At 33.3% G+C, this 13,624-nt stretch overlaps 1 protein-coding gene across 1 annotated transcript in view; it reads right to left on the bottom strand.

The window, feature by feature from the left end:
* The window catches only part of TPO (thyroid peroxidase), a 234,867-nt gene that overhangs the window by 41,796 nt on the left and 179,447 nt on the right, over window positions 1–13,624 (bottom strand). Inside the window, exon 14 of the mRNA XM_074284732.1 lies at window positions 119–218. Coding sequence (XP_074140833.1) covers window positions 119–218 — 100 coding nt within the window. The remainder of the gene's footprint in view (window positions 1–118; window positions 219–13,624) is intronic.

Raw genomic sequence — 13,624 nt, 5'->3', positions numbered from 1 at the left:
ATCGTCCCTGTAATCTACTGGCTGCAGAGAAACAAAGAGACTTAATTAATGACATATTCCAAAGGAGAGAGAAATTGCCTCCTATTCAGACAAACAATGGAAGAAAGAGGATATTTACCACCTGCAAATCACCATCCAGGTGAGCATCATCAAGCCGGTGATCATTATGGCACCCAAAATGATGGATACTAGTGATCCTCTGGGGAGTCTTCCAGAATCTAAATTGTGAGAACAAAGCAGAGGGCTATGGTGAAGGAGGGAGTCTCTTAATATTCCTGTTTCAGAGCTATCAACAGCAACCATCTTGAGAATCTATTTACTCATTTAATTTATTTTTATTGGATATCTCTTTTGTTCAGGGAGAAAAGCTCAGGGCAGAGAGAAATAAACAATAAAAAGGGCAACTTTTTTACACTTATGGGACTTATAGTTTAGTAATAGTTGACAGTTATACAACACTATAAAGTTTACAAAATATTTAACAAATACATTTTATTAGAATCTCACAGTAACCCTAAGAGGCAAAAAGCACACATATTATTATCTCTGTTTTACAAATGAGTTATGGAAGCTCAGAGAGATTACATGACTTACTTATACTCATATGGCTAACAAGTGGTAAACATGGAATTTGAACTTGGGTCTTCCTTATTCCAAGTTTAGCATGCTAGTCATTTTGTCATACTGCCTTTGTATTCTGCCTAGTATTCAAGCACAATGTTATAATACAATTTAGATATGAAAGTAAAATCATAAATTTAAAGCTGAAGGGAACTAGAAATAATAATAAAAATGATATAAATAATTATGAAATTTTAGAATAAAGATTATTTCTGACTGGGAAAATCATGGAAAACATTCTGAGAAATCCAACCTTTGAATTTGGTTTTGAAGAATGGATAGAGATTGGAAATTGGGTTTGGACGTTTAGAGATAGAGTAAGGAGACCACTCCAGATAAGAGGAAGTTATGTTAGCAAAGGGTAGCAAAGGATAAGGTCTAGGCATAGCAGGTAGTTTTGTTTGAAAGGAGTGAGCCTCTCTAATTCAACATTTTCTTCTGTAGCATGTATCTTGAAGCCTGAATTTCTGGATTGGGACGTTGTACTTGGGTCAGTCTAATATATTTGAATGACTGGCAGGCATTACTTGGCTAAGAGTAGATTCTATAAGAATTCTACAAGATTTTCTGGATTTCAGCTCATTCTGGTGACTTTTCTTAAGTTCTGGCCTTGACCTCTTCCACATCTCCTTCTTGTGTTGTCTCAATGGAGCCAGTGTTGGCTTCATTCCTTCTTGTGAGCCTTTTAAGTCCCAACTAGATGTTGTTTGTGCTAGCCTTTTCTCCTATTATGATTCCTCTGCCAGGTCCCTGACTGCTGAGTGGTGGTCCAAGATCTCTTCTGGTCCTCTTTCTTCCATGGTTCAAGTGGGCTTACCTAAGTATGGTATTTCCTGTTTGCTATTGCTACTGTCTTTCATTAGGTGTCGGCACCCATGATGAGCCATGATCTAACCCTGTCTCTAGCTCTGGATCATGCTGTTTATGTGCTTTGTTTTCTTTCATCTTCAGAGTTTCCTTAGTCCTCCTGGATTGGGGGGAGGATTACTTTTTTCTGGTACATTCAAAAACGTTAATTAGGATATTTATGAGGGATTCTAGGTTCTTTGAAGTCCTGACATGCTATTGATTTTGTTCGATTCAACTTTTTGGTACATTGAAATAGACAATTTTGACTTTCTTATCCTTTGTGATGAAGTCAGGATATGTTTGTCTCTTATCTATAACTGGCGTCAGTTCTGTTTAGAAAGTTTGGGAACTTCTGAGTATTACTGCTGCCTGTGCCCTTCCTTTTGATAAAGTTACAGTGTAGACTAGATGGGTATTATTTTGTCAGTGTTTGTTCTAAGCCCATATTAGAGTGCTTTAGCAGCATTGTAAACAATTTGATGACATGTATTGGAGCAAGGTCAGTTTCCTTCTGTGTGTTGCAATCTTATCACATCACTGGAAACTGTGCTGAGTATGCTTGATACAGAATATTGAATCTGGACTTATGTAGAGAGAAGAAAAATAAATAAAAAGCAAATCTTAAATATAAGGCAAAAGGATTATATAAGTGAAATTGCTGTCAGATTTTCTTTTCCACAGAAGCAACCTGAAAATTAAATATTTTTGAAGAATATTTTATAACTTTACTAGGAATCTTTGCCATAATAAAGGAGCCCCATAGTGGAAGCCATTAAGATAACGTTGAAGCAGTTCTCCAAGATACAGGATAAGTGATAATAATTTTATTACAGAAAAGAACTGAGATATAGAACCTCAATTTAAGTTAAAAAAATCAACATTTAACTGGCCAGTGATATTTTATTTTGTTACTACTTAAAGCCCAATGTTTCTAAGACCTTACATATCATAGGTGCTAGTCAGTGAGCTGACTAATTGGTGCTGTGTGTTTCAGTCCAGATCTTAGTTCTGGTCCCAACTTTTTAAAGATAATTCTAAACTTAAGCACTGAGCTATTTTAATTTTTTTTCTCCAATAAAACTCTTTAATTGTTCATTGTGGAATGAGGGTGATGCCAGGTTTTGGATAATGTTTGTTGTCTCAGGACTAGGTTGGCTAATTTTTAACTAGAATAGCTGCAAAAGTGAATGTTTAGGACTAGGCAATTCATGAAGCCAGCTTCTTTGTTGTGGTCTGTGTTAATAGAAATATTACCCATACTAGTGAAATCATGGGTCCTTGAAGTATCTAAGCAGAAATTAAGAGAAATAACCTGAGCACACAGAATCAACACTGTCCTGGGCACCTAGGAGATACTCAATGATTCATGAAACAATTTTTTTTATCAAAAATGATAAGGAGCAATGAAAAGGAAAATGAGGAAATAGAGCTAAGGTCTGAAATGCTAACAGAATGATTACTAGTTAGCCTCATGCAAAGGCCTTGTTAGGCACAATTTTCTTCTAATAAAGAAAAAAAAAGTCAATTAAATAAAAAGTTACTTCTGTATTTTTCTCCAGGTGGATCCCAAAAAATTCTTTCCTAAATATTCCATACTATACTTTCCATTTCCCTTCACGAATTTATTTTATAGAATAATATTTTTAAAATATATAGTTATTTTACCAGCCTTTTATGTATTATGCTACATTGCTAAATAGTTCTAGATACTGTCCCCATCAGATCTCATTAAAAAATATGAGTCCTCATGTTAAGGTTTCTAGCTCTCTGTGTTGTATTTAATAGGCCAATGATCAGCTGGAATTATGATCTCATCAAAGGGTATTTTCCTTCTATTGTATATTTTATCCTATCCCTACCTCTTTTTCTTGCAAAATTCTTGAATATCTTCTCCCAGAGACCTTCTGAGGAGGAGCTACCTGACATGCAGAAGATTTTCCTCTAAGCTTTTTATCTGTGGGGAGTTACTAGTGTTGCACATGAACTATATAGTTCTGATTTGCACTGTGCATCCCTTTCAATAAGGGTTAATGATCTAGAGCTAGAGGTACCTCAGAGGTTGTCTAGTTCAAACTGCTCATTTTATAGAGGAGAAAAGTGAAGCTCAGAGATCAAGGAACTTGACAAGGTTATAGTAAAATAGCAAAGTCAAGCTTTGAATATGAGTCACTGAGAGAGGCAGAGTTGTTTGGCAGAAAAAAACAATGGATAACCAGTCAGCTATCCTGTGTTCAAATCCCACATCTCTCATTTACAACCTGTGTGATATTAGATAAAATAGTGAACCTTTGGGCCTTAGTTTCCCCATTTGTAAAATGAGATGATTAGACTAGATAGCCTCTAAGATCTTTCTCATTTCTAAATTTATTCTCATGACTATAAGTACAAATCTATTTCAACAATATCATGTTGTCTACATTTTCTAACTGTTCCTTCTTTGATATCTTCTTCCCCATTTCTTGTGTACAGGACATTACTGGCAATAGGCTAGAATCAACCTATATCCAATAAGCAATTCTCCTTTGCCTAAAGAGTCAATCACAATTTTGAGTTTGGGTGATATTGTGAGTCAGTATTTTCAATAATAAATTTTTTTTCTAGGAGAACTTTTATATTAAAAAAGTAGAGTTCTTTCACTACGGAGCCTCTTGAGATCATCAAAAATACAATGCAATTTTCCAAAGGCAATTTAGCCCTCTTCTTCCTCTTATTTAATTCTATGCTCAACTCATTATCTATTTTAGTGCCTGTCCTAAATAAATATACTAATAAACTCATCCAATAGACTGTCATTCTATTGAGTCATAATCTGGAAAATAGATATTTATTTTTATCCATTTAGATTTTTCTATATGAACTGTTGGCTGTTTTAGTTTGAATAATTAATGCATCTTCTTGAGAAAGTTCTGAAATGTGCTGGGGGCATGAAGCAAATATATCATTCACAAACACTAATGATTGAAAGATTTCAATATAAGCAATCCTGCTATTTGGATCTTTTCAAGACATCCTATATCACAATGGCAAATACCTCTGGAAGAATAAATATTTAACTCTTTTTTTGATTCAATTAATGCTAATAAGGGCAAAGTAGAGATATAGTGCTACTTTTTTTAATCATCAAAGGGTGTTTTATTATCTTAATGAATGTATGAGAAACTTTATGATTGAGGAAAAGCTCTAAAGTTTAAATTTTCTCTATTAGTCAATTAGTCAAAAGGTATTTATTAAACATTTATTATGAATTAAGCACCGAGTTAAACACCAAGAACCTAGAGAAAGGCAAAAACTAGTCACTTCTCTCCAAAAAATCCAGATTTGTGACAGTGACAGTTAATCAATGGGTACATGAAAGATATATACAAAGTAGATGGAAACTAATCTTAGAGGAGAAAACTCTTTAACTGAGAGAAATGGCAGAGACCTTCTGTCAAAGATGACATGGAAATGTGTCTTGAAGGAAAGCAAGGATACCAAAAGTTTGAGATGAATAAAGAGTATCTTCTAGGCCTGGACTTGAGTTTGGATACAGACATACACTAGCTAAGTTTCTGGACTAGTCACTTACACTCTATCTGCCTCAGTTCTTCAGCTATAAAATGGAGATAATTGTAGCACCTACTTCCCAGGGTTGTTATGAGGATAAAGATAAAATTTTTCATTGTTTTGCAGATTTAAAGTTCTATATAAATAATATCTATTATTATTAAGAAAATGGGAAATGTAGGAAGGGACTAGATTGTAAAGAGCTTAAAAATAGAGGACATTATATTTAATATTAGAGGTAATAGGGAGCCATTGAATGCTTTTTTTCTAATCAAAAAATAATAGACAATAGCAGAGATTATTTCTCTATATCTTTTTGTCAATTGTATCTCTCTAAAGATGACTCACTAGCTATTGAAAATTATTTGCAAAAGTCTTCCTATTTTTTAAAAAAATATCAACACATGCTTAAATAATTCTATAAAAGATTTTATAATATAAGAAATTATCTTTTTAAGGTAAAAAAGCATAAAGACATAGGTCTGTAGTTACTGGTATTTTTGGTTACCTTTTTGGGGGGAGCAAAAATATTGATTTTCATTCTTTACAAATCCATATTTCTAATTACCCATTAATACCTTTAAAAATTGCTCAAGTTCACGCAGCTGGAAAGCATTTTACTTATCAAATACTATCACGTACAAGATACAGTAGAGGCTAAGAAAAAATAAGTATATGACATGAGCTTGGTTCATGTGAAAATTTCAGATTTAAAAAAGTATAACAGAGAGACTCAGAGATACAGTGAGACTTTGTTTTTCTATTCCTGGTGCATGTAGCTTGTATTTAGATTATACTTTAAGATTTATATATTTATTCCTCATATCATCTTCTGGTGCAGATAATACAAATGTTAACTACTTTATTTTACCAATGAGGAAACTGAATTTAAATAATAAAAGTGAGTTGTTCGTAGTCATATTGACTTCAAAATGCAGAATGGGAACTTGAAGTCCAGTCTTTTGGCTTCTATACCCAGGTTTCTATACTTCTATATCCTCAATATACAGGATGGTGTAGTAGAAAAAGGTCTAGATTTTGAGTTAAGATAATAGGTTATGACTCTTTTAACTATTACCTGTGTGATTTTGAGCAAATCACTTGACTTCTCCAGGACCCACCTTCTTCTTTTGTAAAATAAAAGCCTTGGATCTTAAGAACAAGGAGTGGAATTATAGTGAACTGGAGATCTTCAAAATTTTAAGAACACTTCAGTTACAAGATTGAAATCCTTGCAAGTTTTCAAAATATTCTAATAATTCAAAAATCACTGTGAGCAGCACGGATCCAAAATCTCAATCATTTTAAAGTTCCAGCTGTTCATTTTTTTTTTTTTAAAGGATAAACATGTGGGTTTGAGAAGAAGTCAAGCTGCATTCTCACTATGGTTCACAGACTCATTAGCAAACTTACTGTGAGTGCCCACAGTGTGTAATAAAAAGTCACAACAACACTGCTTACTATTACTAAAGCTCCCTGAGTGCAATAGCCTTAAGACAGGAATGCTAAGTAGCAACTCTTTCAGGATATAAATTAGAGCTGTGAATTATTGAAATTGGGGAAAACATTTCTGGATAAGAGTCAATGAGCCCAATTCTTTCCCATTATCCTTCAGTTTTCTGGGTCCTAAACTCACATACTCTTTTGCCATTTAGTTGCAGCTATCTACCAAATGAATTGTATGAAATTGTGAGGCTATCTCTATGAGGCTGTTACACTGTATGTTTGTTTCTATGAACTAACTTTGTTTTGGTTTGGGGTGAGGGGTGAGGGGAAAGAGAGAATTCTTAACACATAGTTGGAAGACTAACTTGCTTTTCTGGGATTGAAATAGTCCTCAGTCATTCATTTCGAATTTATTTTTTAAAAATCAAAGTTTTATCCATACATTTTCATTAAGATGAATTAATCAATAAACATTTTTAGGCATGTACTATGTGCCAAGTACTGTAATGAATGTTGGGGATATAAAAAGAGGCAAAAGACAGGCTCTGCTCAAGCAGCTTACTATCATGATCCTTTCTGGATATACCCAATGAGACTTTTCTTATAACAATAACAAACATGAGCAAAATTAACTGGCAACATAATGAAAATACATTTTTGTGTATTCCAATAGTATGTTCCCTCCCTCCATAGAAAAGTGAGAGATGTGTTTTCTTATTTACTCTCTAGGGTAAATATTAACAGAATATAATATTAACTTTTATTTTAATATTTTAAAATATAATTTAATAATTGGGCATATTACTTTCTTAGTTCTACTAATATTTTGTATCAGTTCATACAGGTTTCTCCATGTTTCTCTGAATTTTCTGAATCTGAATGTGTTTTTATTAGAGCAAAATAATGTTCTATGACATTAATATACCTTCTTTGTCCTGGTACTCCCAAAATAATGGGCACCTAATATTTTCTAAGGTCTCCTGCAAACATAAAATTTACCACTGTAGATGTTTTGTTTTATATATCTTTTATCTCTTTGTAGTATATTTGCAGTGATGGGATCTGTCATTCAAAACTTATAAAAAAATTGCTTGCATGGCTCCAAATTGCCTTGCAGAATTATTGGATCAACTTATATCTTAGTAGAAGTGATCAAAGTTGGGGGAAGGGTCAGAGAACAAAACAAAAGTCTTGCCCTTGTTGGGGAAGTTTTGGGGGGTTTTTTTGGTCACTTTAGTTTTGTCTGATTCTTTATGATCCCATTTGGAGCTTTCTTAGCAAATATATCAGAGCTGTTTGTTATTTCTTTCTCCAATTGATTTTACAGATAAGGAACTGACCCTGAGAACTTGTCCAAGGTCTCACAACTTATACTTGAGGTCAAGTCTTCCTGACTCAAGGCCTCTATCCACATCTAGCATCACCTAGCTATCCCAGTGGGAAAGTTAGAGGATGCCAAAGATAAACTTAGATAAATTCAGTATGAGGCTTATTCTATACCATTTCAATTAAAACATACAACCTTCCTCTTGCCCAACAGAATAAGGCAATTAGTTATAAATGTGACTGTAAAAACTCTCAGAATAATATAGTTTTTAAGGATTAAGTTAGAATCCATCATGATGTAATATTAGAGAAAAGGCACATCTTAGGGATAATCAATATTTGTGATGAAACAAATTATAAAGATCTAAATGATTAAGTTTTCAGAGTGACAAAACATGCCCTCAGCAGTACATCCCATTGGAACAGAAAAGATGGCCTTTGGACTGGAGAATTTGCTGTCATAGAATTATTGAACTTCCTGGCTGGAAGTGATGTCAAAAAGGATTTAATCTAGTGATCTCTAATTTAAGTTGCCTATATAACTTTATAGCAGTTACCTACTTGTACACACAGAATCACATAGGTTTTAAACCATCTATAAACATTAATTTAATTTTTAACCTTCTAAATGTGAGCTCTTTGTCTACTGTTAGAGGCACTGAATCACATCCACTTTTACATTCTAATTATCAATAAAACTAAAATATAAATGGAAATTACAGCCACATGGAAGGCTGCCTCAAAGATTTTCCTTGGAGAGTCAAATAAATGAGTTGATGGAATTGGTTTTTATAATGTGTCCATAGGCAACAATAAATATCATTTCATGGGACACAGCCCTTTCCTATTTCAGGGCTCCTGAAAAGCATTTGCAAAAAGTCTGACATGATGGTAATGATAATTGAACTAATATCTGTTGCAGAGGATGAGGAGGTAAAGTAACTCTCTGAAGAACTTGATAAACTCAAATTAAATCCACATATATTTTAATATTCAGCTCATTCAAGGAAAAGATCATACATAAAAACATAAAGAAGTTGAAAAAAAAAACCTAAAAAATAAGTGAGTCCAAAGGTACATAGATTAGAAAGACTCCTTGTTTCTATAAGTCATGAATAGTTTTTTCATGGAAAGATTAGAAAGAGTTAGATCTGGTAAACAAATGAATAACATCACACATAAAAATAATCAATAATATTCTAGTAAATAACTACTTAATTATATAGGTATAACAAAAATGAGATTATAGGTCAGGAAATATAAGGAACCTTGGATACTGTTCAGTATAGCTATTTCATTTTACAGTTGGAAAAAAAAACCTGATGTTAATGAACATCATTGTACATTGATAAAAAAATAAGATTTGAACCTTTGACTTCAGAGCCAGTGCTTTTTTTACTCTAACCTTTTGTCTACACTGAGATAAGTAAAAGAAAATAATGAATAAATTACTATTAAAAAAGACAAATACAAAAATTTCAATAGCTACCAACCTATATGACTACTTCTCTATCTTCACAAAATGTTTATTAGCATAACCCTTACAAATATCAAGGGTTTTCTTGAAAAAAGTATGAGAAGAAAATAGGCAGCCCTTTGTAAATGACATTCTGCAATAACTCACATCTTTATGGTCACATATTGTCTGAAAGTACAAAGAGTTCACATTGCACTTATTGTTTGTTGACTATATTATGTAGTGAATTAGATGGATCAGAACAGCACCTTGAAGTCTTATTTCCTACAAGTAATCTCTTCCACAAATATCAAATAAACACACACAGACACACGCACACACACACTATAGATTATCTTCTGAGTTGTGAGATGCTTAATCTAGTATAAAACCTTAATTTTACAGAAAAGAGGAACTGAAAAGAGAATTGAAAGGGGACTTGTCTAAGGTCATAGAATTTGTTGGTTTGTTGGATCTGAATTTGAAAATAAAACAAAATATTTGGGGTTTTATATAAAAGATTTAATGAAGTGAATGAAGTGGCTTTATCTTAACTAGCATGTAGCTGTGTCATTATTTTTTAGAAAACATTCATGAACCTGCTTTCAGATTACTAGGTAAGCTGAATTAAATTGCAGAATGGATGTTCAAGGAAAAATATGTGGCCTGTAACTTACCGAGTTAATCAGATAAAATGACTCCCAAACTGATTCATAGAGCTGTGAAGTCAGGAAGCAGAACATGAACCATATCTCAGAAAAAACCTATAATGTATTCCTATAAATGGACAGGAGAGCAGGATGATTATCATCATTCAGAGAAGTGACCCTAGGGGTAGAAGCAGTATGTTTCTAGTAGAGCATTAAGGGTACTCCTTTTCATTGGACTTGAATTCAGAGGATTTTGGTACTACCACTTAAGACCTATGAGACATTAGATAGGTCCCTTTATTGCTCTGAGGCTTTTTTAATCTGTAAAATGAGATAGTTATGCTAGATAGTATATTAAAGTCCCTTTGAACTTTAATGATATGATTAAATTTCAGTTAGATTCTCTAGTTTTTACATGTATTAAAAAAATGTTGATCTGGATGATTTATTTGTTTGTTTGTACCTGTGATTTCTTTGTGATTGAGAGAACTTCTGGTGTGAAAACTTCCCCCTTCGATACAAATCCTCAATTTGGCAGGAAAATGTTATCTTAGAATATTATTTGGGTTCATAATATCATCATTTTATAATTGGATCCATTTTGAGGTTAGAATTGTTCAATTTAAGGGGTGGCATTCTGAACAATTCAATTCAATCAAATAAATCTCTATTAACCACCTACTAAGTATTAGGCACTGTACTAAATTCTGGGAATACAAAAAGAGAAAAAACAACACTCCAGTCTTCAAGAAGAACAATATAATGGCGGGGGGGGGGGGGGAATGCAAACAAATACATACAAAGCAAGTTATATTCAGGACAAATGGGAAATAATTAGTTGTTGTACAATTCTTTCAATCATAGCCTACCATGCTATCATTTTTTTTGGCAAAGGTACTAAAATGATTTGCTATTTTCTTTTCTAGCAGATTTTACAGATGAAGAAATTGAGGCAAAAACAGAGTTAAGTGATTCTCTCAGGGTCACAAACATAGCAAATGTCTAAGACTAAAATTGAACTCAGGTCTTCCTGATTGCAGGCCCCATACTCTATAAAAAGGCTTCTCTCTTTAGTTTGAATTTGGGATTGGATTTAATAATGAGCTTCACATCATTCTAGATCCTGGAAATACAAAGATAAATATAAAAATTGTCCCTTTTCAGATATCTGGAGGTGGAGCCAAGATGGTGGAGTGAAGTCAAGAAAACCACTTGAAACCAAGCTTCTGAATATAGTTTAATGGAAAGAAACCACTCTCTACCTCAAGATAGATTGGAAAAACTTTTAAAAAAAAGATAGTCTCATTGTAGTCAAAGGGATATTCATTCCAGATCAGATGGAATTTGGGAAAACCAGTGAGAAGATTTTAATCATAGCAGATCAGCAACTAAGATCCTTAATTCTGGCTCAATAAAGTAGCAGAGCAGTGGGACAGCCTTTAATCCCAGCTCTGAAGGCAAATTTCTAGAATGAGCAGATAAAACTACTCTTGTAAACACCTGTGCTCAAAGTCAAAGATTAAAACTGTACAGAAAGCTTGGAATGGCATCCTCTTTTGCCCCAAGAGCTGAAATAACCAGAAGAAGTAAAAAAAATAGAGTAAATATCAAAGAAAAGGAAAGAAAATGAACAAGAAATAGAAAAGACTCTTGCCAATAGAAAGCTACTATGGTAACAGGGAATACTAAAACATTAACTTGGATGAGGACAAAATGTTGACAAAGGAAATCTCTAAGAGTGATATGAATTGGTTTCAATCCCAAAAGAATTGGAAGTGCTCATAAGATACTTTAAAAGGCAAATAAGAGAGGTAAAAGAAAAAATGTAAGGTATGCAAGAGAGAGTCAACAGCTTGGAAAAGGAAGGCAATTCCTTTAAAAATACAATTCATCAACTACAAAAAAAAATCCACTGAAGAAAACAACATCTTTACAAGTAGAATTAATCAAATGGAAAAAGAGATATAAAAACTAACTGAAGAAAATCACACATTAAAAAACTAGAACAGGGCAAATGGAAGCTAATGACTTAATGAGACATGAAGAATCAGTCAAGCAAACTGAAAAGAATAGTAAATAATGGAAGAAAATGTAAAATAGCGCATTGGAAAAAAACAGCCAACCTAGAAAATAGATCCAGAAGAGATGATTTAAAAATCATTGGTTTATCTGAAGGCCATGATCAAAAAAACCCCCAAAATCTGGATAGCATTCTTCAAGAGATTATCAAGAAAAACTTCCTTGATATTCTAGAAACAGAGGGGGAAATAGTCATTGAAAGAAATCACTGATCACCTGATCACCTTTGGAAAGAGATCCCATAAGGAAAACCCCAAGGAACATTGTTGTAAAACTCTAAAATTTCAAAGAAAAAATAGTGTGCACTGTCAGACAAAAGCAATCCAAGCATGAAGGAGAAGCAATTACCCAGAATCTGGCAGTTTCTACAATAAAAAATTGGAGGGCCTGGAATACCATATTCTGGAAGACAAAGGAGGAGTTGTAACCAAGAGTTAACTACTCAGCAAGACTGAGCATCATATTTCAGAGCAGGCTGTGGATTTTCAATGAAGTAAGAGACTTTCAATCACTTTTATTGAAAAAACCATAACTAACCAGACAATTTATTCTTCAAACACAGAACTCAAGAGAAGCATAGAAAGATAAACAGGGGAAAATGTATATGTATTATTTAAAGGTTAAATTGTTTACATCCCTCGTTGAGAAAATGATATCTGTAACTCTTGAGAACTATATCTGTTATTGGGGCAGTTAGAAGGAGCACCCCATGAACTGAGAATATACTTGTTAATGGTATGATGTGATAATATCAAAGAAAATAACACTGAAGGTTGAAAATCACTGTACTGGGTGAAGAAGAAAGGGGAGGCATAATGGGACAAATTAGATCACATGAAGAGTCACAAAAGATCTATTACAAAAGAGGGAAAAAGGAGGGGGATGAGTATTATCTTAAGCTTGCATCACTTACGACTAGCAGTGACAAATATGGAATCAGACATTGACCATCACATTAGTCAAAAGCAGGCCCACAGTTCCCATTGAAATATTGATAAGCTTGTATATTTAACTTTACTTCATTTTAAATATTGTATTTGTTCTCGTATTGTTTCTTCACTTCAAAATAAGATATATGCAGCGTGCATAGGAGTTTGTTCATAGTTTTTGTTTTTACTATAGTCCAGCCCTCCAACAGTCTGAGGGACAGAGAACTGGCCCCCTATTTAAAAAGTTTGAGGACCACTGAGTTATGGTATATGAATGTTATGGAATATTATATAAGAAACAATCAGCAGGATGATTTCAGAAAGGCCTAGAGAAACTTACATGAACTGATGCTAAATGAAGTGAGTAGGACCAAGAGAACATTTTACATAGCAACAGCAAGAATATGTGATGATAAATTTTAAAGACTTAGTTCTCAGTGGTTCAGAGATCCAAGGCAATCCTAATGGACTTTGGATAGAAAATGCCATCTGCATCCAGAAAAAAAGAACTATGGAGACTAAATATAAATAACACATGCTTATGCTCACTTATTTTTTTTTTTTACTGTCCCATGACTTTTTTCCCTTTTGTTCTCATTTTTCTCTCCCAATATGATGTATAGTAAAAAAAAAAAATATTAAAACAAACAAAAACTGCTACTAAGGGAACCTAAAAAATTCTCTTTTCTCAAGGAGTTTACTTTTTATTTTAAGAGAAAACA

The sequence above is a fragment of the Sminthopsis crassicaudata genome, chromosome 2 (assembly GCF_048593235.1).
Source record: "Sminthopsis crassicaudata isolate SCR6 chromosome 2, ASM4859323v1, whole genome shotgun sequence".
Lineage (NCBI taxonomy): Eukaryota > Metazoa > Chordata > Mammalia > Dasyuromorphia > Dasyuridae > Sminthopsis > Sminthopsis crassicaudata.
The sequence above is the reverse complement of the archived record's forward strand: the minus strand, read 5'-3'. Positions and strand labels throughout refer to the sequence as shown.